Genomic DNA, 27401 nt, shown 5'->3' on the forward strand with positions numbered 1-27401 from the left:
CTAATATATTACTCCCAACCCCATGAACTTTTATCTTGTGCAGTAACCTTTTATGTGGCACATCATTGAATGCTTTCTGGAAATCCAAATACACCTCATCCACTGATTCCCCCTTATCCACCCTGCTTGTTACATCCTCAAAGAACTCCAGCAAACATGATTTCCCTTTCATAAAACCATGCTGACTCTGCTTGACAAAATTATGCTTTTCCAAATGTCCTGCTTCTGCTTCCTTAATAATGGACTCTAGCATTTTCCCAAAGACAGATGTTGGGCTAACTGGTCGATAGTTTCCTGCTTTCTGTCTGCCCCCTTTTTTAAATAGGGGCATTACATTTGCGGTTTTCAATCCGCTGGGACCTCCCCAGAATCCAAGGAATTTTGGTAGATTACAACCAATGTATCCACTATCTCTGCAGCCACTTCTTTTAAGACCCTAGGATGCAAGCCATCAAGTCCAGGGGACTTGTCCACCTTTAGTCCCTTTAATCAGAGATGTGCGTCTGCTAGAGTTGCTGGCCGAAATCACTGCTTTTGGTGGATGTCGCTCCTAGCCGCAGTAGTGCCACTTTATTTATATTTTTACTTTAGTATTGATGTTGACGCTAGTTTCTGGGACAAGCTGGCAATATAGATGTATTCACAATAAAAAGCAGCAACATGCTGCTGGTGTTCACCCTGCGGAGTACAGATTGGTACTGGAAATTGAACAGTAGATTACAATGTATTCACCTCAGTTATTTTGCTCAAAGTAGGTTGCACTTTGGAGAGGGAAAAGGAGGAAAAGTTTGGCCAAGAAAGAAATAATAACCCTAATATCAGTTTAATGAGGCAATAAAGTCTCATTGCTTGCCCTTAATATAGATGTTGAAAAAGTTTGAGAGGGTAAATAGTGAATGAACGTTTCCATGGTTGGTGAATTAGTAACAATGGTTATCACCAGAAGAATGAAGGGAGGAACCTGTATGTTTCTATTTCATGTCAGTTTAGTATGCAAACTATGCATTTCATTGTACTGGTGAGTCCACACCAAAGCTACGCCAGTGGCAACGTAGCTACTTGAACAAGTCTATTCCCAACCCAACCCAAAGGTTGGTTTAACCCAGTGGCAACAAACACAAAACAGGCTTGCCACCGGAGGTTGAAGTGACTATGGGTTGAGTGTTCGTCCCTATTTCCATAGGCCTGTTAAAGCAAACTAAAAATTGCTGGTTTGCATGGGCCTTTCCCTACACTGTGTAGGTACAGACACCAAGTCATAAATTAAAAAGAATCTACACAAGCTTATGTAGAAACTGCTTTGTGGTATAAATGGGCTAGTATATATAGCAGACTTGAAGCTGATTTTTCAGAACCACTCTGAGTAGTTTTGCAATATTCATACGATGTAAAATGACACTTTCAGAATTCTATTGTTCAGTTCTTAACGTTCACTTCCCCTCAAGGTTTTGTTGTTTCATTGTCTTGTGTTCTGTGAATTGTAGATCGACTAGAGACTGCTAACAAACAGCTTGCTGTAAAAGAGTGCGAAGGTTCTGAAGACAACCGAAAAACTATCGCTCAGCTCATTGGGCAGAGTAAGTGGGCTTTTCTTGTTTGAACTCCGAGAAACTGTTAGTTAATTCAATAACCAAGGCTAGTGTGAAAGCCTGGGAACTAATCCACAATCACTTAGCCTCTGAAAGGATTCTATTCTGACTCTGTCACTGGCCTTTGAAGTTTTAAGTTGGATGTTGTCATTGCAAAGCTGAGTACATACAGTAAAGGCTTTTGTAGCCGTTACTATGATTACCTTTGACCCCACTTAAAGGGGCATCAGTTTGCGAAACAAAACGCTACAAAAACCTTTCCTCAGCCACTGACATGCCGGCTACCAATGTTGCACGAAGTGGAATGCGATGCAATATTTACTATCTTCTAAAGTGCAACTTTACATATACCTTAGCTTTCATTGAAATTATTAACTTTATTTTTTATGGAAGATATTTAGGTAAGTTGTCCCTTTTACTTTTTGTATTTTTATCCCCTGTTTATCTGACTGTGCTCATGCCTGGAGCTGTGAAGATGGGTGTAAGGCTTTCTTCTGGACTGCTGCTATGGTCTGATATAACCAGCCACCAGAAGATGCCAAAGACTGCCCAAGTGTGACTCTTTGATTTTTCTATCTTGTTTTCTGGGAGGCAGTACACCACTCAACATGGCTCAGTTTGAAGTTGCATCTGTGCCCGCTCCGTTTTGCTGTGTGTCTTTGTATTAATGTCTATTATGCTGAAAAATTATTTATCGTGCCATTGGCAGTTGGTGATGGTGCTACTTCATTTCATATTCCCCTATTGTACTAAAATGGCAAGAGAGAAATGGCAAATGTGTTGTCTACTGATCATGTAGCACAGTCCCCATCTCAGGTGACTGCCATAATTTCTGAGGAAGCTAATAAAAACAGACAATATTTTAAATGTTTAATTGTAATAATACCCCAGCAACTCTACAATTAATATTTCCTGTTTTGTTGGTCATCACTAGGATTTCACTAAAGCATAATAAGAGTGTGTGAAATTTTAGTGTTATGTCCACTTGGTCTGTTAACTTTCTACCAGTGCAACTACAAATTGTATCCTTCCACTTTGGATTGTGTCAGAGCATTCTGAGTTGTTGAAATACGGTCACTGGTAGTGGTGAGAATAGTTTGAGGTCATGAATTCAATTATCATATAAAGAGTTTATCACACAATGTTAACACATGTTAGCACAATGTAAAGTTGTATTGGATCAAGTTTACTATTCCTGCAGGTAAATAATATAACTTTTTTTTACATTAAATAAGTCTAGTGACAACAATTCTTCAAACATATTCTACCAAATGAGTTCCTGACAACTACTCATGGACCCAATCCTGTTGTCACCAAGAGGTGACAACATTTTTAAATGTGTAATTTTTATTTTAATAATCATAATTAAATCACTAATAAATTTGGCATCATGTACGAGATTGTGTTTAAGGATATCTGCTTCATTCTTTAATGGAACATATTTTCTTCAATTACAACTCACTGGCATCCATTACGGCTTAATTCAATCCATCCAACCTCTTTAATCAGAGTCTCACCTCCTTAAAAAATATTTTCATGGCATTTTGGGAAGAAATGGTTAAAAACTGATTGCTTTATAATACATTGCTATAATCAGCCCGAGGCTTATCTGTGTTAAATGTGCAAGTCTCTGAATCATAGTCTCCAAGTGCAGCTCTGAATTTCCATATACGAATACTGTTAGAACTTCAAGGCATTCCCACACCAACGTGGCTGGCAAGTTTAATCTTTGATTCCCCAAATGTTCTGCACTTTATTTCCAAGAGCAGTGTCTCTGGAATGTGCAATGAGCTTTGATGTGCAACAGGCACCCTGTCTCTTTGCTAAAAATGGTGTCCCAAGCTTTGCTTTATACAAGGGAAGCTATTCAAGTACACAATTTAGTATAATACAGGCAGCCAAGTAGGGAGGCAGCAGTTGTCAGAATAATTGAAGGCCAGGGAATGTTTGAATGTGTGAATGTGTTTTTCCCCCTCTTTTTTTTTGTTCTTTGGCAGAAAGCAGATGTGATTTTTTATTAAGTTTCAAGAAACAAATGATGACAAAAGGAAAAAAATAGCCATCTTTGCAGCTAACCGTACAACCGGGATTGAATCTTGCATATTGAATTGGAAATTCCTGCTCTATTGATGGTGATTGTTTCAATAAGTGATGGGTTGACATTCTAATGTAAGTGTCTAGGTCCTACCTTGAGCTCTTGCCTGTTGAGATTGAGACCAGGCACTTCCCTGACAGATGAGGATTGCTTGGATTTCCTTTTGGCCCACAAGCTTAGAAATTACCCCATGCATACCAAGCAGCGAATCAGTAAGTTTCCCACAGAATTCCCAACAAAGGCCCTTTCTTGAACTATTTTCAAAGTGTAGTTTTCACAGTTTTACATGATGATCATAATTTTTGTAGCTGTTTATAAAAAGAAATACTTCTTGTTCAAAGAAAACAAAACCCTTGATTTGCATGCCTATCATCCACATTGTTTCTTTTGGGTGGTCAGTCTTTTTGTTAACATGACCATGGCTGAGCTGTTTACCTGATAAAAGTCAGTCCCATTTCCTTTGGCTTTTGTTTGCTGCAGTGTTGGTTTCAAGTTTTATTAATTATATAAAAATAATTTCTTCTTTTCTCAATTTTTCCCCAATGATGTATCCATCAAAGATGCTGTCAGTGATGTTCCATGAACTTTCCCTTAGGATGCATGAATCAGGCATGGTGATGAGTGATCTTTCCCCTCTTCTTCCTGGGCTTCTTCCAATCTGGAACCTCTTATCTGCTTGTGACGGGACAACTTACCTTTCTGCAATGTTCAGTCCATGTCGAACTTGACCAAGCTTGCCAATTGAGTTAAATTGTGACTGCCAATTGAAACTAGACTCTCCACCTGCAGAATGGGTAGCAAGCACTCCTTCCGCTTCAGCTATTGAGCTGCACCCAGTAAAACATCAAGATTAAAAGAACACACATGCTCTTGTAATTGTTGCACAGCATTGCTTATAAGTGTAATAAGCAATTCGTATTCTGGAATGCTGAAATCAAATAGGCTGAACATTTAGTCAGTAACCTACAGCTGATTGCTGTACATTCTATGACCCAGTATGTATTGGAACTTTTTTAGTTATCCCCGATTTTTCAATGGGTAAATGGTACGGTACTGAGCCGGGAAGGCCTCGGATTCATTCTTGCAGTTCTTTCAAATCTGTAGTGCTTTATCCACGCTGTACCTTGTGAATTATTTTATATCACAGTTCATCTAATAATCAGAGATATTATCAGATGTTCGGTTAATCTGTATCAAGTTTTTTGCCACCCATTGTCTCTCTTTATCTCTCTTGGAGAGTGTACAGTTCCACAGGCATCCGCGGCCCTTCAGTATCTCATCCAACTGGCCATTCTTCATGTATGTGTACAGTTCCACAGGCATCCGCGGCCCTTCAGTATCTCATCCAACTGGCCATTCTTCATGTATGTGTACAGTTCCACAGGCATCCGCGGCCCTTCAGTATCTCATCCAACTGGCCATTCTTCATGTATGAGCCAGAGCAGTGGTGTCAGCTGGCTATTCACTTGTGTGTAACATCACAATTGAGCTGGATCCTACCCTCATCCAGTGTTCACACATGCACCAGCAAGGTGGATTTCCTGGATAGCAATGTCGAGCAGGAATCTATCCAATGTATTTTTTCACCCTTTTTAGACTAAGGACATTGAGGAAAATTGTAACTTATGTCTTTCGACTCTGATTGAGACTATCTCTCTCATCACAGAATGGAGTTCCTGGATTTTTGCCGTGACGTTAGTTTTCTACTGAGTCATTGGGTTATAATACATAATTTCCAGTAGTCAACTGCAGATTACTTAATAAATATGCAGTCAAAATATTTCAATTGTATTACTATCTCAGTGTGAACATCATAGTGCATCAATGACCTAGACAATTCCACTAGGGGTCTCCATATTGACAGCTGGTGGTGGCACAAAAATTGATCCAAAACACATACAACTGACAAACTAAAGCACATTTATACAAATAGTTTTAATGTGCAGTAGGTAGGAGGCACTGAAAAAAAGATGATCTGCAACATTAAAACCTAGTAAAACTGAAGTCAATAGGAATCAGGGGGAAAACTCTCCACTGGCTGGAGTCATAACTAGCACAAAGGAAGGTGGTTGTGGTGGTTGGAGGTCAATCATCACATCCCCAGGACATCACTGCAGGAGTTCCTCAGGACAGTGTCCTAGGCCCAACCATCTTCAGCTGCTTCATCAATGACCTTCCCTCCATCATAAGGGCAGCAGTGGAGATATATGCTGATGACTACAGTGTTCAGTTCCATTCGCAACTCCTCAGATAATGGAGTAGTCCATGCCCACATGCAGTAAGACCTGGATGACATTCAGGCTTGAGCTGATATGTAGCAAGTAACATTCCCGCCACACAAGTGTCAAGCAATGACTATCTGCAACAAGTGAGAGTCTAATCACCGCCCCATGATCTTCAATGGCATTACCATCGCTGAATCCCCCAACACCAGCATCCTGGGGGTCACCATTGACCAGAAACTGTGGCAACAAGAGCAGGTCAGAGGCTGAGTATTCTGCAGTGAGTGTCTCGCCTCTTGACTCCCCAAAACTTCCACCATCTACAAGGCACAAGTCAGGAGTGTGATGGAATACTTTCCACTTGCCTGGATGGGTGCAGCTCCAACAACACTCAAGATGCTCGACACCATTCAGGACAAAGCAGCCCATTTGATTGGCACCCCATCTACCACCTTAAACATTCACTCCCTCCACCACCAGCGCACTGTGGCTGCAGTGTGTACCATCTACAAGATGCACTACAACAAGTCGCCAAGGCTTCTTCGGCAGCACCTCAAATCTGCGATCTCTACCACCTAGAAGGCCAAGGGCAGCAGGTGCATGGGAACACCAACACCTGCACGTTGGGAAGTGTCGATGTACAGAGGGACCTGGGTGTCCTTGTACACCAGTCATTGAAAGCAAACATGCAGGTGCAAGCAGTTAGGAAGACAAATGATATGTTGGCCTTCATTGCAAGAGGATTTGAGTACAAAAGCAAGGATGTCTTACTATAGTTATACAGAGCCTTGGTGAGACCGCACCTGGAGTATTGTGTGCAGTTTTGGTCTCCTTACCTAAGAAAGGATATACTTGCCATAGAGGGAGTGCAGCAAAGGTTCACCAGACTGATTCTTGGATGGCAGGATTGTCGTATGAGGAGAGATTGGGTCAACTAGTCTGTATTCGCTAGAGTTTAGAAGAATGAGAGGGGATCTCATTGAAATGTATAAAATTCTGACTGGGTTGGATAGACTGGATGCAGAGAGGATGTTTCCCCTGGCTGGGAAGTCTAGAACAAGGGGTCACAGTCTCAGGATACAGGGTAGGAAATTTAGGACCGAGATGAGGAGAAATTTCTTCACTCAAAGGTTGGTGAACCTGTGCAATTCTCTACCACAGAAGGCTGTGGAGGCCAAGTCACTGAATATATTTAAGAGGGAAATAGATAGATTTCTAGAAACAAATGGCATCAAGGGGTATGGGGAAAAAGTAGGAATATAGAGCATCAGCCATGATCATATTGAATGGCGGTGCAGACTCGAAGGGCCGAATGGCCTACTACTGCTCCTATTTTCTATGTTTCTGTGTTCCGCTCCAAGTTACACATCATCCTGACTTAGAAGTATATCGCCGTTCCTTCATCGTCACTGGGTCAAAATCCTGAAACTCCCTCCATAACAGCACTGTGGGAGTACTTTCATCACAGGAATTGCAGCTGTTCAAAAAAGTGGCTCACCACCACCTTCTCAAGGGCAATTAGGGGTGGGCCTTGCCAGCAATGCCTACATCCCATGAGCAACTTTTTTTTAAAGTCTGGCTATTTCCTGGTGAATCCAAAATTAGTGTGTGTACACTGCTTGAATTCTGTCAGTGCCAGATCAAGGAATAAAGCTCCAGGATATGTGCAAAGTGGCATTTGAAAACCAGCTAGACAAGTGAAATGTTTCATAAAATCTAAATTGATAGCCTGTAATGAATTCATGTAATAAATCTGCCCAGGCTTGGGGTTTGGGAAATGCACTACTACTAATGAACAACAACTTGCATTAATGTAACAACCCTCACCTGGAAGACTTTAAGAGCATAAGGAATAGGAGCAGGAGTTGGCCATTTGGCCCCTCGAGCCTGCTCCGACATTTAATAAGATCATGGCTGATCTGATCTTGGGCTCTGCTCCACTTCCCTGCCCGCTCCCCATAACTCTTGACTCCCTTTCTGGGAAGGCAGATGGACACTGGATAGATGGTGGGTGGGCTGACAACAGAGTTGGACAGATTTATAAGTGGCTTTTGAAGGAAGGAAGAGAGTGAACAAGGTGAAATGATTTTGGGATAAAGTTTAAGAGTTGTATAATAAATGAAGGATTGGCTTCCAAGCTAGGACAAGCAGTAATAAAGAATCAGGAATAAAAGATGTGGGCTGGGACATTCACTGGAGAAGATTGCTTCGATAAGATGGTGGAACTGTGGACGGATTTGAAGACTGTTCAGTAATATCAGTGTTTCTGATACTGTATAATCTGTGCATGTTTGTGTGGCCCTCCTGTTCATGCACACTGCAAATTTGTGCATTGCATACTTATTATAGTCTAAATGCTCACACTTCTCAAGGGCAATTAGGGATGGACTTTGACAGCTATGCCTGCATCCCATGAACCAATTAAAAAAAAACACAGGGAGCAGGACAAGCTTGTGTTAGAGATGGAGGAATCACTGATCATTAGTACAGCACTTTAAATGAGTATGGCAACCATGCGAACACATCAAACCTTTTAAGGCCGTGCATTCCAGATCATAACAACTCGTTATGTAAAAAAAACATTCTTCTCAATCTCTTGTCTGGTTCTTTTGCCAATCACCTTAAATTTGTGTCCCCTGGTTACCGGCCCTCCTGCCAGTGGAAACAGTTCCTCCTTATTTACTCTATCAAAACTCTTCATACTTTTAAACACATCTATTAAATCTCCCCTTAACCTTCCCTGCTCTGAGGAGAACAATCCCAGCTTTTTTAGTCTCTCCACATAGCTGAAATTCCTCATCCCTGGTAAATCTCCTCTACACCCTCTAAAATGAGCAGCATTATTATCTGGTTAGAATAGAATAGAGGTTTGTAAAGATGATGCTTCCAAACTTCTACACAGCCTTGATCCACACACTCTCATGCGCGAGGACTAAATGTCAGAGGAGAAGTGGGAGTAACCCAGCATGAAGACTGAATTTGATTTGAGCATGGCATCAAGAAGCCCAAGCAAAACTGCTCCTACATTAAAGCTTTTATTTATTACTTTAAATACAGTTGCCAGTAATTGAGTGGGGGATGGGTAGAAAACAGTGGCCACAATCCAACATGTGCAATAGTTTGAGGCTGCATTGTGCGCCTCCACCAAGCCACTTGCTGAGTTACATTTTTTAAGTGTATTTAAGGTTCAGTAATCTTACTGCGCAAATCACCCAGAAAAGCAGATAACCAGGAATTTGAATTCTATGATCTGAAATCCTCCCTCCCCCCCGCCCCCTAAACCCCCTCCCACTTCACCCTCTCTTTAATGGGATGACACGAGGACAGTGCTGGAGTTTGGCCTATATTCTCACTGAAATCCGTTAATGGAGCAGGATAGTTTTCTGTTATAGATTTCACTCTGTATAGTGTGCATCTTCTTTCCTATATTCTAAATCAAAACAGTTTCTAGTTTTGTCCTGTAATGAATGTGTTTTTTTTCCTTTTTCCTTTTTCCTGACCCCGTCACCTTTCCAGATAAAGAAAATTTAAGAGAAAAGGAGAAGCTGGAAATGGAGCTGTCTGCTCTCCGGTCTACCAATGAGGATCAGAGAAGACACATTGAAATCCGTGATCAAGCCTTGAATAACACACAGGGCAAAGTGGTCAAGTTGGAGGAGGAGGTAGGAAGAGGGATAGGATGCTCTTATAATGTGTTCATTTAAAAAACAAACAGTTGCAATTAAACGCATATAACTACAACACCTTTTTAGTTTATTTCTGCCGAATCTGGGCTTTCACAATGTGCGTAAATATGCTGTGTGGTATGTCACTGAGCCACTCAGACTAGGAGGATCTCAGATTTAATCTCTAAATTTAGTGACTGTCCTCAGTATCCCTGAACTGAGGAGGAAAAATCAGGCAGCGTTCGCACTCCTGAACTGTATCCAGTGTCCCTACCAGAAAATGTGTGAATGATGGGTGAGGACAAGATCTGGTTCAGCTGGTTGCTTAGCCTGCCAGCCACATTATGGTCACAAAGGCAGAATGGCCATGTAGGCGAGGTACAGTGAGCTGCCAGCACCACAGAACCTCTTATCATATCTGATTCAATGCTTTCAGGAGTGGAGAAAATTTTGAGAAATAAGTGAATTTTAGGATTGGGTGATTATCCATCCAGTTATGAACTCGGCAGTCCAGTTTCTGAAGTGGCTGTCCAGTAATTTTTAGAAATGAAAATGGGACAATAAATGTCAGCTTTTAAATGATTGCATTTAAAAATCCCTGCATGGATGTGCAAGTTTATCTGTTTCATATGCACACATGCAGAAGTGGCTGTTTTGTGCACGCAAGATCACATCGGCTTCCACATACGTACAACCTTTTATTGTATATATAAAATGTCCTTCCCCTACTGGTTGCATTACCTGGGAAAGTTAGGGCTCAATAATTGGAGGGTTAGCCCTAGACAGCTATTGATGCCTTTTAGTGGCACTAGTAGAGCAGTTCAACTGTCCGCAGGACTTGTTAGAAAGTTGGGGAGAGGGAAAATATGGCACAGTATCCATTATGTTTCACTTTAAAAAAAAAAAATGTGTCCATGGGATGTCATAGCTGGTAAGGCCAGCATTTATTGCCCATCCCTAATTGCCCTCGAGAAGGTAGTGCTGAGCCGCCTTCTTGAACCTCAGAGGGCAGTTAAGATTGCTGTGGGTCTGGAGTCACATATAGGCCAGACCAAGTAAGGACAGCAAATTTCCTTCCCTAAAGGACATTAGTGGATTTTTACAGCAATCCGGTAGTTAACATTACTGATACTAACTTTTTATTCCAGATTTATTTAATTAACTGCATTTAAATTCCTCAGCTGCCGTGGTGGAATTTGAACTCATGTCTCTGGATCAGTCCAAGCCTCTGGATTACTAGTCCAGTAACATAACCACCATGCTACCGTACTCTTGTTTAACATCCACATGATAGTATTTTTCTTCAATATTTTCTATTTGTTTAGTTCATCCTTTTTGAGAATTTAACTGTTGATTTTGTGGTACTTTGTATTTAGAGATTGAAATTGCCCTAAAAAATCTTTCATTGCATTCCCTGTGTCTGACTGCTTGGTAGTTTGTGGTCATTTTTGATGCTCTCCTCTCTCCGCTCCCCAAGCCTGAAGGAAGTATCGCCCTTCCTGAATGTAATTTAATACATTTGGCTTGGCTCTTCACCGCAGGCGTGGAGTTACTGTCCTGATTACATCTCTTAACTACAGAGCACAACTTATCAGACCAAGAAAATGGGTTAAAACTGGATCCCTTAATTATGCCCAGAATTATGACTTTAGTAATTGATGAGGAAATCCAGTGACTGGTGTAAAAGCAAAACTTTTAGTACATCGGGAATGCAGTTACAATTAAGTAATATTTGTATGCTGTGATGTTTTTAATATATCCAGAATGCTATGAAAATTCAAACTCTGGACATTTTGAGGCAAAATAGGTTAATGAAAGATCAGTGGCCAAAAATCAATTTTACTTCCTTTTTTTCAGTACGGTATTTACTAAATATTTTCATCCCTCTGTTCTGTCCTAATTATACACTGTACTCATAATAAAGTAAGACTTGCATTCATGAAGTTCCTTACCACGTCTCATAGAAATGTCCGGCTTTTTAGTTACTGTTATGCAGACAATCCTGGCGTCCATTTTACACACAGCAATAAAATAAATTGCCAGTTAAGCTGTTGGTGGTATTGCTTGAGGAAGGCTACTGGCTGGGACATTAATAGAGTTCCCTGCTCATCAAGTAGTGCCATGAAACATGGGTCCCGATATTGTGGGATAGAAGGTGGGGGAAACCCAACAAGGCTGAGGACGCAGAGGTTATGCTGAATTTAATGACAGGACCTCATTATAATTTTTCCTTCCGTTTCCCACTCGGCAACTAGACAAATTGACAGGCTGGTCGGCTGCCGGGTGAGGAAAACCAACAGCAGGAGGCCACAGCATGTGACCCTTGGGGGATGGTCCTTGATGACCCAAGGCAGGTTGGGGAGGGGGAGGGGGGTATGGGGAGGTAGAGGGGGAAGTGGGTTGATCGCAAGGCAGGCCGGAGATCAGGGGTTATGGGGGAAAGAGGGTTGCCGATCACAGCGGGGGGAGGGGGAGGGTGAGGCTGCATTCGGAAGAGATTAGGCCGAAGGTTTGCTTGAGGGGCTGGGGGAGCACTATAATTGCCATAAAAAAGCACTGAACATCTTGAGCTGGTAGATTTTGCTTCCCTTGCACTGCCTGGTTTCCCAATTGTGCTATGGGAACCTGATTTAAATATGATAAGAAGTATCTCACCTCTCCAAGATGGAGCACATGCATGCATTGCAAAACCGTACCATAAAACCGCACTCGCTGACTTTTAAGGTTTATTTCAACCCCCCACCCCCCCCGCCGCACTCCTCCCCCAACTAGCCTGTTGTTTTTTTTGGGGGGGTGGGTGGGGGTGGGCGAGGTTAATATAAATGCCATGGTTTCTGTTTAACATCTCATGTGATGGATGGCGCCTCTGAAAATGTAGCAGTACCACACTAGAGTGTTAGCCTTGATTATGTGCTCAATTCCTAGAATGGAGCTTGAAGCAACAACCTTGTGACTCAAGTGAGAGTGCTACCAAATGAGCTAAGCTGAGGTCTTTGGGCACTTGCAGTTCACCACCCATTCAAAACTGATCCAAGAGAGTATACCACTTTGAACTTGCTGGAAAGAGGTATATGGAAACACATTTGGAATGTACACAAACTGCCTATTCCTCATGCTTGTGTGTCATGCCACAGAACATGGATGAATGCATATTCAAGTAGATCTCTGTTGTGAGCTGTGCCAGGTGGAGGTTAACAGATGATCTAGCTGTTGGTATGGAAGGGCTGAAGATAAACATAGAGAAATGTCAAGCCTATAGACAATATCTGTTGCCTCTAAGTGCATGGTTACAGAAAGCATCCACAACCACCGGGGAACAGGCTTATGCACTTTTCCTTCTATATGGGGGCAGGAAGAGCTATAGAGATGCAGGAAGGGATATTAAATGACTAAACACAGAGGAAACTTATCCCCAAAAGAAACTGAATTTTTTCAGTGAATGCAATTAGGAAGAAAGTTTTGTGTAACTTTTTTAATAGAATTTAATTTTACTAAAGCTAACCTTTTCATATTTTTTTTGCTGCTGTTGTCTCGCATAGGATTTTTTCAAAAGGCAGTTAAGTTCTGGGGTACCATACTTTGATATATGGAGCAAAAATTTATTAACTTCATGGTCAGAACCATCATGTATTATTTGAAGTAATTTTGTTTTTACAATATTCATTGAGAAGATCCTTTTTTTTAAAGTAATAATTCCTTTCCTCCTCTTGGTAATACCTGTCACACACAATCCATGCAGCTAATTAGAGTGATATCAGGAGAGGCTCAGGAGCAGGTTACTTGCCGAACAGAGATCAGAAAGTATGGCCAGATTTGAACAGGTCCAAAAGTATTTAAAAACTCTCACTTTCAGGAGAGCCTTTGATAATATTTCTATCAGGTAGCCGTATGCATTTTGGGCAAGAGCAAACCCTTAATTGCCTTAAATGCATCTAAACTATTTGCTTCAACCACTACCAGTGGTAGTGAGTTTCACATTCTCATCATAGAAAATAGGTGCAGGAGTAGGCCATTCGGCCCTTCGAGCCTGCACCACCATTCAATATGATATGGCTGATCATGCAACTTCAGTATCCCATTCCTGCTTTCTCCCCATACCCCTTGATCCCTTTATCTATAAGGGCCACATCTAACTCCCTTTTGAATATATCTAATGAATTGGGTAACTAATTTTCTTCTGAATTCCCTATTGGATTTCTTGGTAACTATCTTATATTGATGGCCTGTAGTTATGCTCTTCCCCACAAGTGGAAACATTCTCTCTGTATCCACTCTATCAAAACCTTTCATAATTTTAAAGACCTCTATTCGATCATCTCTCAGCCTTTTTTCAAGAGAAAAGAGACCTAGCTTGTTCATCCTTTCGTGATGCATATACCCTCGCATTTCTGGAATCATCCTTGTAAATCTTCACTACCCCCGCTCTAGAGCCTCTATATCCTTTTTATAATATGGCGACCAGAACTGTACTCTTTGTGGTCTAACCAGGGTTCGATACAGGTTTAGCATAACTTCCCTACTTTGAAATTCTATTGTAGCTGAAGAGGAAGCAGGTGTATGTGGACAAAGTAGAAAGAATGCAGCAGGCCCTGATCCAGCTCCAGGCAGCATGCGAGAAACGGGAGCAGCTTGAGCATCGGCTACGGACCAGGCTTGAAAGGGAATTGGAATCCCTTCGGATGCAGCAGGTATATTGGAAACTTCTGCCAGTTTTGTATGTCATTGCTATTTAAATGTTACTTTCCATACGATTACCTTTGGGGATTAGGACATTTAAGCAGTTCTTTTCCCTCAGAAGGTTAGATATTTGCAGTACAATCCCTAATGGGCAGATATTATACAGTGTGTCGAAAGACTGGGCTCGAATTGATGAGCCGGATGGGCTTTTCTCATTCCATGCTTTTAAAGTTCTTAACCGATCTACAACTACAGTTGGCCTCAGTGTCCTTAATTAGGGAGAGGAAAAGTCATCCAGGTTCCTGCTCCTGATGGCTATACAGTGAGTCTTGTGGAATGTGTGGATGTTGGGTGAGGTCAGCCCCTGCTGTCACATTTACTAACAATTGTTATATAGGCTACCAATACTCTGACTCAACTTAATATGAAGAATGACCACTTTAGGATTAGGATTACACAGGATATACGACACAAACAGGCCATTCGGCCCAACCAGTCCATGCCGGTGTTTATGCTCCACTCAAGCCTCCTTCCGTCTTTCCTCATCTAAATCTATAAGCATATCCCTCTATTCCCTTCTCCCTCATATACCTGCCTGGCCTCCCCTTAAATGCATCTATACTATTCGCCTCAACCACGCCCTGTGGTAGCAAGTTGGACATTCTCACCACTCTTTGGGTAAATCATTTTCTTCTGAATTCCCTATTGGATTTCTTGGTGACTATATTATATTGATGGCCTCTAGTTATGCTCTTCCTCATGTGGAAACATTCTCTCTGTATCCACTCTTGTCAAAACCTTTCATAATTTTGAAGACCTTTTAGGTCAACCCTCAGCCTTTTTTCAAGAGAAAAGAAACCCAGCCTGTTCATCCTTTCCTAATATGTATACCATTGCATTTCTGGTATGTCTGTATCATCCTTGACAATCTTCTCTGCACCCTCTGAGGTGCCTCCTATATCCTTTTCATAATATGGTGACTAGAACTGTACATACAAGGTACTGTAGCACTCTTGAACTATATGAGTCATAATCTTCAGAAGCAGAGGGAAGAAAATTGGAGGAAGCAACCCCCCCACACCTTCCCCACCCCCCACCCCAATAAATATGAAGGGCTATTCAAATCCTGCAATGGTTGTGCATTAGCCACCCAAAGAGTTCAATGGCAGAGAATTGAGAGCAGACCACCCGCTTGTCCTCTGCAGAAGAATGATGCCTAATAGAACCTTTCTCGAGAGAGGAAAAATATGAAGTAATAGCTTTAATCAAAATGGATTTTTATTCTTGAGCATGCTTCTGGAAAGGCCTGTCTAATTCCAGAAACAAATGCTGATGTTGAGATATGTAAATGTAAGATGTTATTTGATTGGCCTTTTCTTTTTGTCTTGCACAGCGTCAGGGTACCTCCCAGACAGCCAGCGCCCCAGAGTATAATGCCACTGCATTAATGGAGCTGCTGCGTGAGAAGGAGGAGCGAATCCTGGCCTTGGAGGCTGACATGACCAAGTGGGAACAGAAGTATCTGGAAGAAAGCGTGATGCGCCAGTTTGCATTGGATGCAGCGGCTACGGTAGCGGCTCAAAGGTACAGCTTATGTTGGGAGTAGCCTCAAAAGTACATCTCTGCCATAAGCCGCATTGCCACAGCCAGGTTCTGAGATCTGAATGTAATAAGCCTTATACACGATTACAATTTTGATTCTACTTTTTACAATCTATAAAGGAAAGTGGCCTCAAAATGGAGTGACGCAGGATCGATTGCAGCCTCTTTCTCTCCTGCCTCCCAACTTTTGAGTTTTTGACCTCCATTGTAAAGAGGGAAAATAGCAAATGGAGAACCTATTACAATAATGCTTTCATTTGTCTCCCGTGACCCGATCAAGAATAATCTTGGTGGTGATCGGAGAGCAGATTGTGCTCTTCATATACACCTATCTGCTGCCCCCGCCCCAACCTCCCCAGGTTGCCGCAGAGAAATGTGACTTTGAAGAGACTTAAAAAGTAGAGATAACCAAGGGTAAATTAAGGTAAATTCTCTCAAAAAGATAGAAAGAAGGAACTTGCATTTATACTGTGCTTTTCAAGGCCGTCTGATGTCCCAAAACATTTTATTTAAAGAACTTTTTGAAGAGTAGTCACTGCTATAATGTAGAGAAACAAAGCATCCAAATTTCACACAGCAAACTCTGACAGACAGGAATGAGATAAATGACCAGATAATCTGTTTGAGATGTTGGTTGAGGGATAAATATTTGCCAGGACTCTGGGAAAACTCCCCTGCTTTCTTTAAATAATGATATGGAATCTTTTATGTCCATCTGAAAGGGCAGACGTCTTGGTTTAACATATTATCTGAAAGGTGGTACCTCCACCAACACTACAGCACTCCTTCAGTTCTGTACTGAAATGACAGCCTGGACTTTGTGGTCAAGTCTCTGGAGTGGGGCTTGAACCCATGACCTTCTGACTCAGATGAGAGTTTTGCAACAGATAGTGTAATCTCTGTGCTCTTACCATGCACAAGAGTGAGGGGAAGGAAGGAAAGAAGGATCCTTTTTAGACTCAAGATAAATTATAAATATGAATAGTTAGTCATGTCATTTGTTGCTTTCAAAAGAAAGGAGAATTGATATGGGGCCAAGTTACAGAAGCATCTATAAATTATTTCATACAAGCCTAATGTAAACTGTCAGTGACAGATTGATTTTAAATAGCTCTTTTTTTATTTTAAGTTTATATTTCTTTCTTATTGAGACTTCTGGACTTAAGTATAGTTGGTGCAATATGCATTACAAATAAAGTTGTATGATTTATGTCCCTTCCTTTATAATTTAGTCTTTCCCATCAGCTGAGACTTGATGAAATCCTCACACATGACTTTCATCATGTTTGAGTTTCCATGCACAAAGTGAAGCAAGTGTCTGAACCACCATGCTAACCTTGGACCAGGGTTCATCTGTATTTTCAAATCAACAAATTATAGCTGCCTGGAACCTGTCCTGAGCTCACTGAAGAAGGCTTGGATACAGTTTGGTCCTAATAAACACACTGCTACTTTGCTAAGGAACGTAACACTTGGATCAAGATATCGAACAGACTTTGGATTCAATATAGCCAATTTAGTGAGCAAGTTCACCAAATCTTTGCACTGCAACCCAAATAATTTTTCATTCATCAATTCAGACAAAATAAAAAACAGAAAGCTCTGAAGAAAACACATTTTACACCATGAAATTAGATTTTTGAAATGTTTTGCTCGCTCTCACTGAAACATCTGGATTTAAGTACAGTTGGTACATTATGCATTAACACTAAATAATTGGAAGAAAATTGTTTACCAGAATTGCAAAGATTGTACTTTAAATGAGGATGTACGGCAGAGTAAACATGATTGGGATATGGTATATACCAACTAAATCTTTGAATGAAATGTATACTTATTGGGCAGTAATTTGCGGCCCCTACGGGTGCTTCTGAGGTGCGCATGTGCCTGTAGGGGCCACGCAATTCTGGATTCAAGCATGCGCTGCACATGCGCTAAAACCCGGAACTTGCGATCTGTGCCTGGGAGAAGGGCCTGCGTAGGCGGAGAATTGGGCTATTTGCCCAAATTCCGCCCAGCGAATGCTCATGAAATTCTTACGCCTGGTAAAAGCAGGCGTAAGGCCTGCTTTTACCAGCGCAAGAGTTTAAAAATATATAAAAATTAAATTTTATCTATTATTTATACATTAAAAACCCTGTACATTTATTTTTAGCTCCGTTAAAACATGTAAATTAAATTTTTGTTTTCTATATTTAATTAAATGTCATTTTAATTCTTTTTAAATATATATAATGTTGTTTATTTATTTATTTGATGTTATTTTTAATGTGATCCCCATTCATGCTTACGGGTTTTCCGTATATACAGAATCCCCATAAACATGAATAGGGATTCCCTTCTTTGATTGGTTGGGCTGTCCCACGTGATCCTAGGGGAGCCTGCGAACTACTGGGATACGTAAGCCTCTACACAGGCCTAAGCATAGAGGCCCAGGAGCGCAAGTCTCCGTGGATCCTGAGGCTGAGGGTAAGTGTGTAGAGTTTTTGCTGGTCGGGGGAAGCCTCCAACAGTAAATTCAGCCCCGCTCTTTCCCCTAATTACCTTATGAAGGCACTGACTCTTACAGATGTCGGCTTCCATATAGGTCACAACCCTCTGGTACCTCGCCCAAGTGACCCTTCTTCACCTGTCACTCTAGACAGTGTCAGCAGCTTTTTAATTACATCAGGCATCACAGCTGAGCCCTGACACAATCTCACCCAATGTTCGTGTACAATTTCCATCAGGGACCTAGCTCAGGGAGGTTCAGCCAGTTGTAGCGCGCTCATTGCCACCCAGGCTCAGATCATTTAATGCCGTATAGGCTGGGAATCAAATCCGAGAACCGCTGGCCTGTATGACTCGGTAACACAGCGGTTGACGAATTTGCTCACGAAATCATTGGTAAAGCTAAATTATGTGAATTTAGGTGTAGCCAACTGTAGTACTAATTTCAGTCGTCATGTCTGTTGTTAGGGATACCACAGTTCTAGGTCATTCTCCAAATGGTAGCTACGAAACGTCCTTGGAAGCTCGGATTCAGAAGGAAGAGGAGGAAATCCTGATGGCTAATAGGAGGTGCCTTGACATGGAAAGCAGGTGGGCCAAGATGCATTGGCAACCTCATTCTAGAACGTGCTACAACTGTACTGTGTTTGTAAAAAATATATATCTTTATTTTAACAGTTGCAGGGAGAAAATTTCACTGGTGTTTTGCTTAATTGGCACTAATATACTAACTTTATATAGATTTATGTTGTATTTTATGCAATTCTATATCCTGTCACTTCAGATGTCACATTTCAGATATCACACTTTGTATGAAATAGCAACGAATCGTAAGTTTTTTTTTTCAAAAAAGTGTACAAAAAGAGAAAGAAAGCTGTAATTTCTCTGACCTCAAGGAGCGAAACCACGCTGCTGCTGATGTAGAGATAGGTCAAACAGCAATTAGCATTTAATTGACCTCACTATGTGCTAATTTAGACCAATTCTCACAGGGAGCCCCTAAACACTGCCTTTAAAGTCATATCCGGTTAGCAACTAAACATCAGACCCCAGACTACCCATGAATAACACGACGGGTGATCTGCCATTATCTATAATATATTAAGTCTTGTGTGTAGCACACACTTTCTGTAATTGCTTTCTTGTTCTTTTGTCTTCAACCTGTTCTGTCATGCCACTCTGTCACTCTTAAACGTAGCTACTGATTATAGTTACCTCTGATTGAGTCCTCCCAGCTCCAACTCCACATTAGGTGGCACTGGTCTCCACAGAACTTGCCTGCCTCAGGCCAGTGAAAGTTAATCTCTCCTCTGACACAACTAGCCCCCGCTGGATTCCTCATAAATGTAGCTTATCACACCACCACTACCACCACCCGGGTTCCACCCCATGTTACTAATAAGCTTTCGCTGATTCTGGTTACCAATCCTGTTTAGGCCTTTCCTGGTGTTGCTGCAAAACCCTGATGCCCTCTCTCAAGTTGCAGCTCATCAGTGGTCCTCCCTGTTCAACTTTTTTTTTCTTTACAGGATATGGGTGCACTTTTATGGTCACATTTATTGCCCATCCTTGGTCGCACTGTGAATGCGGTCATCCGCAAGGCCCAAAAGCTAATTTGCTGTCATATTTCCAGTTGAGCCCCTCTTTCCCATCTCCCTGAGATCATGGCTCCTCGGAACCAGATAACGACCCCGCTCCCTCTTGCTCCCACACCGCAGGGCACCCTCCCAAGAGTGTAGGTTTCCCTCTCAATTGCTCCCAGATCTGGAGGCTCTTGCTCCCAGTGCTTTCAGACCCTATGGATACTCTTCTTACACCCTTCCCTCTACTTTCCTATCCCAAGGCTTGCTACAATCCTGCTGTATCCTGCAAATGACCTTTCCAATATTTGCAGAGCACGTGACCTCCCAAATGCATGCAAACTTTGGGACCTTATTCCTAGTGCGAGGAACTCCTTCTCATCTCCTATATTAGGATATTCTTCTGTATCCCAGGATCCCCTTTAGTGTTTACAGAATTGAGGATCACCACTTCTACCAGACCACACTAATCCACCCAAATCCCAAGGAACTCCCCCACTTCAGTGTTTCTAGACTGTGACCCCTCCCCCTAGCTATGCCATACTGCCACAACACCCGGTTCTGCCAACCTCTCGGAGCCTCCCTCCAGTATTCCTAAACCCCCCATACCCTCCAATTTGGCCCCCATGACACCCTCATTTTGGGATAAGCTCAGCATCCTCACCACAATTCTTCTGTGCTCCAACACCACTACCCCAGTTCTAGCAAGTCAACGACCACCTACGGTGTAACCTCTGCCCAGGTCACGTGTGCTGCCAGTCCCCAGTCTATCACAGGTTTGCTCATAACCAGCTACATCTTCCCTATCATCTTTCTGTTTATCCTTCTCTTTCAAGGAAGTAAGATAAAAAATTTAGCACATAATTAAATGAAATATAAAATATTCTGAGGACAGTGATTTACAGTTTTAATGGAAAAATGGACAAAATCGTAGAAATCAATTCCCAAAACACCAATTAAAAAAAATCTCAATACCATTCAATTAAAATACACTTTGACTTATTAACTTTGAATTCACATAAATTAATGGTTCTTGTAATGTATTGTATGTTACATGGCACAACAACCCCCTTCCTCTTCCTCCCTCCCGCCACCAAAATGCACAATAGTATGCAAGATATAAACAGGCAGCCAACTCCCAGGCCTCTTCCAGCATTGGTCTGGAACTAGCCACTCGAAAATGTGTAAACATGTCGTAGAGTGACTTAATGGTTTACATATCTCTCTCTGGCTGATGTACATGGCTGTTGCCTGTTACTTCCTGTGTAAAGTTCTCCAGCCAGCATTAAAGATGGGTGACCTGTTCCTAGGCCTTTTCCAATGCTACTTTAGAATTATCAGCCAGGAGTTGAGAAAGAATGGTGCAGGGTGACTGAATTATTTCATATGCATTTTCCATCCATCCCTTTGGGAGGTGTCTGGGTTCCCGGTGATACCATTCTTGTACATGATTTCTAATGTAGCCCGATTCTGAAACATTTTAAAGGAGCCTTAGTTTGAAACATTGAATGGACTTTGATTATATATAATGTTTTCTGTGTGTTTGTGTGTGTTGTTCCAGGATTAAGACTCTTCATGCTCAAATTATTGAGAAGGATGCTATGATCAAAGTGCTCCAACAGAGGTCACGGAGAGAACAAGTCAAAACGGAACAACCAACTGCTTTAAGACCATCAAAGTCTCTAGTTTCTATTTCCAATGCTACGTCTGGGCTTTCGTCCTATTCCACACTTCTGTCTAGTAACCCAATAATTGAGGAGAAGAAGGAAGATAAGAGCTGGAAAGGCAGTTTGGGTAAACATGTTTTTAAAAAATTATAAAATTTATGATGGACAACATAAACCAGTCTATATATGAAACTTATGATACAATTCAATTACAATGCAATAGTCAATCAAAGGAGTTAAGATAACAATGAAAGATTTTTTGACTGTACAAAATCAGTTAAGTGTCTGTCAAAGAAGAGTATTTCTAAACGTATTGGGTTTAAAACTGAAATAAGATTGACCAAAAAACAGAGTTGTAAAATAGAATTGCTTGTAGGTTGTTTCCTTCCTTCTATGTATGACTGGCAGTGACTACTTGGGCAATAGTTGTTCATGTTACCCAGCAGAAACTATCACTTACTTGAATAGCCCAAAAATAACACTTTATTAAGTTTGTGTTGTTTTTTTCCCCCCCATTCCTTTAGGTTTTCTGCTAAGCACAGATAGAAATGAGTCGCATTCTTCCTCCTCTTCACCAGTACTTCCCTCCACACCACTTTTGTCAGCACATTCTAAAACAGGAAGCCGGGACAGCAGCACCCAGACAGAAAGAGGTCCCGAGCATAACAAATTGGGCACTGTCTCACTATCGCAAGGGAAGCTGGGCACTAGCAGCCCTGCATATATGGAAAAACCAGGTATTGTGTTTAATGGTACATGTCCTGTACCCTCAGTTACATTCAAGTTAATCATGTGTTGCCAGGCTGTAGCACGTTGAAGAGTTGAGATAGAACAAACCACAAGAGTAAAGATTGGGCATTTCATCAATTGTTAATCTTGAGATTTACTATTACCTTGGATTGCAGTCCACAAAAAACTATATTGACGGAGATACCCATCATTCACAGTCAAGGCAAAATATATCCCATAGTGATTTCTTAACTTAAAAAAGAAAATTCCCATTTTCTACTCTCATGTCCTGAAGGCAGTGACTTGTGTTTGGTTATGGTTCCATAGATGCCAGTAGCCTTCTAGTATCTTGCCTAATTGGCCAGTCTTCATATATCTTGCACAGAGCTGGCATGGGCTTGACGGACCGAATGGCCTCTTTCTGAGCTGTAACTATTCTATGATTCTATAAGCACAGATGATGACTGGTTGATTGTTTATACAGAGGAGAGGAGAGGTGGGGTGGCGTTGGTGTAGGGAACAAAAATCTAAGCTAAGTTCTGTCCTCAACCAATAATTACATGGGTTCACATTCAGGGATGACTGGATAACCATCAGGAGTGGAAGGCCAGAATGATGGGATGAAAGTCTCCTCTGCCTACTACTGGCAGTAAGATTCTATACCTGACCTGTGACTGCTTCATGCTAATACTAGGTGACAAAAATAGAAAACATTTCCATTCATCAACACTAACATTTCTCATCAAGATGAGCACAAAAAAAAGTAAAACAAATGCAACATCTAGTTTTTTTTACTTTGTCAGTAGCGAGCAGTGACATCATGATCTGGTAAGAAAAGGCATCCAGTAATCTCTCAAGCTATCAGAGGCTACTATCTGTAAGTGGTGTGCAACCACTTTGAAACTTACTTTCAGTGTGTGGATGAAATGGAATTTTCTCCTGTGAAATTTTCAGATGACTCTTCCCCACCAAAAGCAAACAGCAAAACTCCAGGATGTCCGTCAAGCTCTGCAATATATGTTGTATAAGCCTGACTGGTTGCATTCCACAGATGACATTCTCAGCAACAACAACTTGTATTTATATACTGCCTTTAACACAGTAAAACTTCTCAAGGCACTTCACAGAAGTGTTATAAAACAACATTTGATACTGAGCCACATAAGGAGAAATTGGGGCCGATGACCAAAAGTTTGGACAAAGAGGTTTTAAGGTGTGTCTTAAAGGAGGAAAGAGAGTTAGAGAGGTGGAGAGGTTTAGACCGGGATTTCCAGAGCTTAGGGCCTTGTCAGCTAAAGGTACAGCCACCAATGGTTGAGCGATTAAAATCAGGATGCTCAAGAGGCCAGAATTAGAGGAGTGCAGATATCTTGGAGGGTGGTAGTTGTGGGGCTCGTGAGGATTACAGAGATAGGGAGAGGCGAGGCCATGGAGAGATTATAAAACAAGGATGAAAATTTTAAAATAGAAGTGTTGCTTAACCGGGAGCCAATGTAGGTCAGCGAGCACGGGTGATGAGTGAATGGGACTTGGTGCGAGTTGGGACACTCAAGTTTACGTAGGGTAGAATGTGGGAGGCCAACCAGAAGTGCATTGGAATAGTCAAGTCTAGAGGTAACACAGGCACGAATGAGGGCTTCAGCACCAGATGAGCTGAGGCAGGGGTGGAGATGGGCGATGATACGGAGGTGGACATAGGCGATCTTAGTTATGGCCCAAAGTCCTAAAAAGACTGCAACTAGACATAGAAACATAGAAAATAGGTGCAGGAGTAGGCCATTCGGCCCTTCACCACCATTCAATAAGATCATGGCTGATCATTCACCTCAGTACCCCTTTCATGCTTTCTCTCCATACCCCTTGATCCCTTTAGCCGTAAGGGCTATATCTAACTCCCTCTTGAATATATCCAATAACTGGCATCAACGACTCTCTGCGGTAGGGAATTCCACAGGTTAGCAACTCTCTTGAGTGAAGAGGTTTCTCCTCATCTCAGTCCTAACTGGCTTACCCTTATCCTTGGACAATGTCCCCTGGTTCTGGACTTTCCCAACATCGGGAACATTCTTCCTGCAGCGAACCTGTCTAGTCCTGTCAGAATTTTATATGTTTCTATGAGATCCTCTCTCATCCTTCTAAACTCCAGTGAATACAGGCCCAGACGATCCAGTCTCTCCTCATATGTCAGTCCTGCCATCCCTGGAATCAGTCTGGTGAACCTTCACTGCACTCCCTCAACAGCAAGAACGTCCTTCCTCAGATTAGGTGACCAAAACTGAACACAATATTCCAGGTGAGGCCTCACCAAGGCCCTGTACAACTGCAGTAAGACCTCCCTGCTCCTATACTCAAATCCCCTAGCTATGAAGGCCAACGTACTATTTGCCTTCTTCACAGCCTGCTGTACCTGCATGCCAACTTTTAATGACTGATGTACCATGACACCCAGGTCTCGTTGCACCTCCCCTTTTCCTAATCTGCCGCCATTCAGGTAATATTCTGCCGATGTGTTTTTGCCCCCAAAATGGATAACCTCACATTTATCCACATTATACTGCATCTGCCATGCATTTGCTCACTCACCTAACCTGTCCACGTCACCCTGCAGCCTTTAGCGTCCTCCTCACAGCTCACACCACCACCCAGCTTAGTGTCATCTGCTAACTTGGAGATAGTATAATTCAATTCCCTCATCCAAATCATTAATGTATATTGTAAATAGCTGGGGTCCCAGCACTGAGCTCTGTGGCACCCCACTAGTCACTGCCTGGCATTCTGAAAAGGACTCGCTTATCCCGACCCTCTGCTTCCTGTCTGCCAACCAGTTCTCGATCCACGTCAGTACATTACCCCCAATACCATGTGCGTTAATTTTGCACACCAATCTCTTGTGTGGGACCTTGTCAAAAGTCTTTTGAAAGTCCAAATGCATCACATCCACCGGTTCTCCCTTATCCACTCTACCAGTTAGATCCTCAAAAAATTCTAGAAAATTTATCATGCAGGATTTCCCTTTCATAAATCCATGCTGACTTGGACCGATCCCGTCACTGCTTTCCAAATATGCTGCTCTTTCATCTTTAATAATTGATTCCAACATTTTCCCCACTACTGATGTCAGGCTAACTGGTCTATAATTGCCCGCCTTCTCTCTCCTTCCCTTCTTAAAAAGTGGTGTTACATTAGCTACCCTCCAGTCCATAGGAACCGATCCAGAGTCGATAGACTGTTGGAAAATGATCACCAATGCATCCACTATTTCTCGGGCTACTTCCTTAAGTACTCTGTGATGCAGACTATCAGGCCCGGGGGATTTATTGGCCTTCAATCCCATCAATTTCCCTAACACAATTTCCCGCCTACTAAGGATTTCGTTCAGTTCCTCCTTCTCACCAGACCCTCGGTCCCTTAGTATTTCCGGAAGGTTATTTGTGTCTTCCTTCGTGAAGACAGAACCAAAGTATTTGTTTAACTGGTCTGCCATTTCTTTGTTCCCCATTATAAATTCACCTGAATCTGACTGCAAGGGACCTACGTTTGTCTTCACTAATCTTTTTCTCTTCACATATCTATAGAAGCTTTTGTAGTCAGTTTTTATGTTCCCAGCGCGCTTCCTCTCGTACTCTATTTTCCCCCTCCTAATTAAACCCTTTGTCCTCCTCTGCTGAATTCTAAAGTTCTCCCAGTCCTCAGGTTCGCTGCTTTTTCTGGCCAATTTATATGCCTCTTCCTTGGATTTAACACTATCCTTAATTTCTCTTGTTAGCCACGGTTGAGCCACCTTCCCCGTTTTATTTTTACTGCAGACAGGAATGTACACTTGTTGAAGTATCATCCATGTGATCTTTAAATGTTTGCCATTGCCTATCCACCGTCAACCCTTTAAGTATCACTCGCCAGTTATTCTAGCCAATTCACGTCTCATACCATCGAAGTTACCTTTCCTTAAGTTCAGGACCCTAGTCTCTGAATTAACTGTGTCACTCTCCATCTTAATAAAGAATTCTACCATATTATGGTCCCTCTTCCCCAAGGGGCCTCGCACAACAAGATTGCTAATTAGTACTTTCTCATTACACATCACCCAGTCTAGGATGGCCAGCCCTCTAGTTAGCTCCTCGACATATTGGTCTAGAAAACCATTGCTAATCCCATTTCCATTCCAGGAAATCCTCATCCACCGCATTGCTACCAGTTTGGTTAGCCCAATCAATATGTAGATTAAAGTCGCCCATGATAACTGCTGTACCTTTATTGCATGCATCCCTAATTTCTTGTTTGATGCTGTCCCCAACCTCACTATTACTGTTTGGTGGTCTGTACACAACTCCCACTAGCGTTTTCTGCCCTTTGGTATTCCGTAGCTCCACTCATACCGATTCCACATCATCCAAGTTAATGTCCTTCCTTACTATTGCATTAATTTCGTCTTTAACCAGCAACGCCACGCCACCTCCTTTTCCTTTCTGTCTATCCTTCCTAAATGTTGAATACCCCTGGATGTTGAGTTCCCAGCCTTGGTCACCCTGGAGCCATGTCTCCGTGATGCCAATCACATCATATCCGTTAACTGCTATCTGCGCAGTTAATTCGTCCACCTTATTGTGAATACTCCTCGCATTGAGGCACAGAACCTTCAGGCTTGTCTTTTTAACACCCTTTGCCCCTTTAGAATTTTGCTGTAATGTGGCCCTTTTTGCTTTTTTGCCTTGATTTCTCTGCCCTCCACTTTTACTTTTCCTCTTTCTATCTTTTGCTTCTGCCCCCATTCTAATTTCCTCTGTCTTCCTGCATAGGTTCCTATCCCTCTGCCATATTAGTTTAACCCCTCCCCAACAGCACTAGCAAACACTCTCCCTACGACATTGATTCCGGTCCTGCCCAGGTGCAGACCGTCCGGTTTGTACTGGTCCCACCTTCCCCCGAACCGGTTCCAATGTCCCAAGAGCCTACAAGGGAGCAAGCCAGTTTGGATCTGGTCCTATGTAACGAGACAGGAAAAATAAACGATCTCCTCGTAAAAGATCCTCTCGGAATGAGTGATCACAATATGGTTGAATTTGTAATACAGATTGAGGGTGAGGA

General features: G+C 42.0%; 1 protein-coding gene across 2 annotated transcripts in view; it reads left to right on the plus strand.

Annotated features, from left to right (window-relative positions):
* The window catches only part of amot (angiomotin), a 138095-nt gene that overhangs the window by 103254 nt on the left and 7440 nt on the right, over positions 1 to 27401 (plus strand). The window contains exons 8-14 of one of the 2 annotated variants that reach the window (XM_070882741.1): positions 1485 to 1577; positions 9423 to 9568; positions 14110 to 14259; positions 15642 to 15832; positions 18809 to 18931; positions 21482 to 21714; positions 22112 to 22324. In XM_070882741.1, coding sequence (XP_070738842.1) covers positions 1485 to 1577; positions 9423 to 9568; positions 14110 to 14259; positions 15642 to 15832; positions 18809 to 18931; positions 21482 to 21714; positions 22112 to 22324 — 1149 coding nt within the window. The remainder of the gene's footprint in view (positions 1 to 1484; positions 1578 to 9422; positions 9569 to 14109; positions 14260 to 15641; positions 15833 to 18808; positions 18932 to 21481; positions 21715 to 22111; positions 22325 to 27401) is intronic. The other variant, XM_070882742.1, reaches the window with a different exon arrangement.

The sequence above is a fragment of the Pristiophorus japonicus genome, chromosome 6 (assembly GCF_044704955.1).
Source record: "Pristiophorus japonicus isolate sPriJap1 chromosome 6, sPriJap1.hap1, whole genome shotgun sequence".
Classification (NCBI taxonomy): Eukaryota; Metazoa; Chordata; class Chondrichthyes; family Pristiophoridae; genus Pristiophorus; species Pristiophorus japonicus.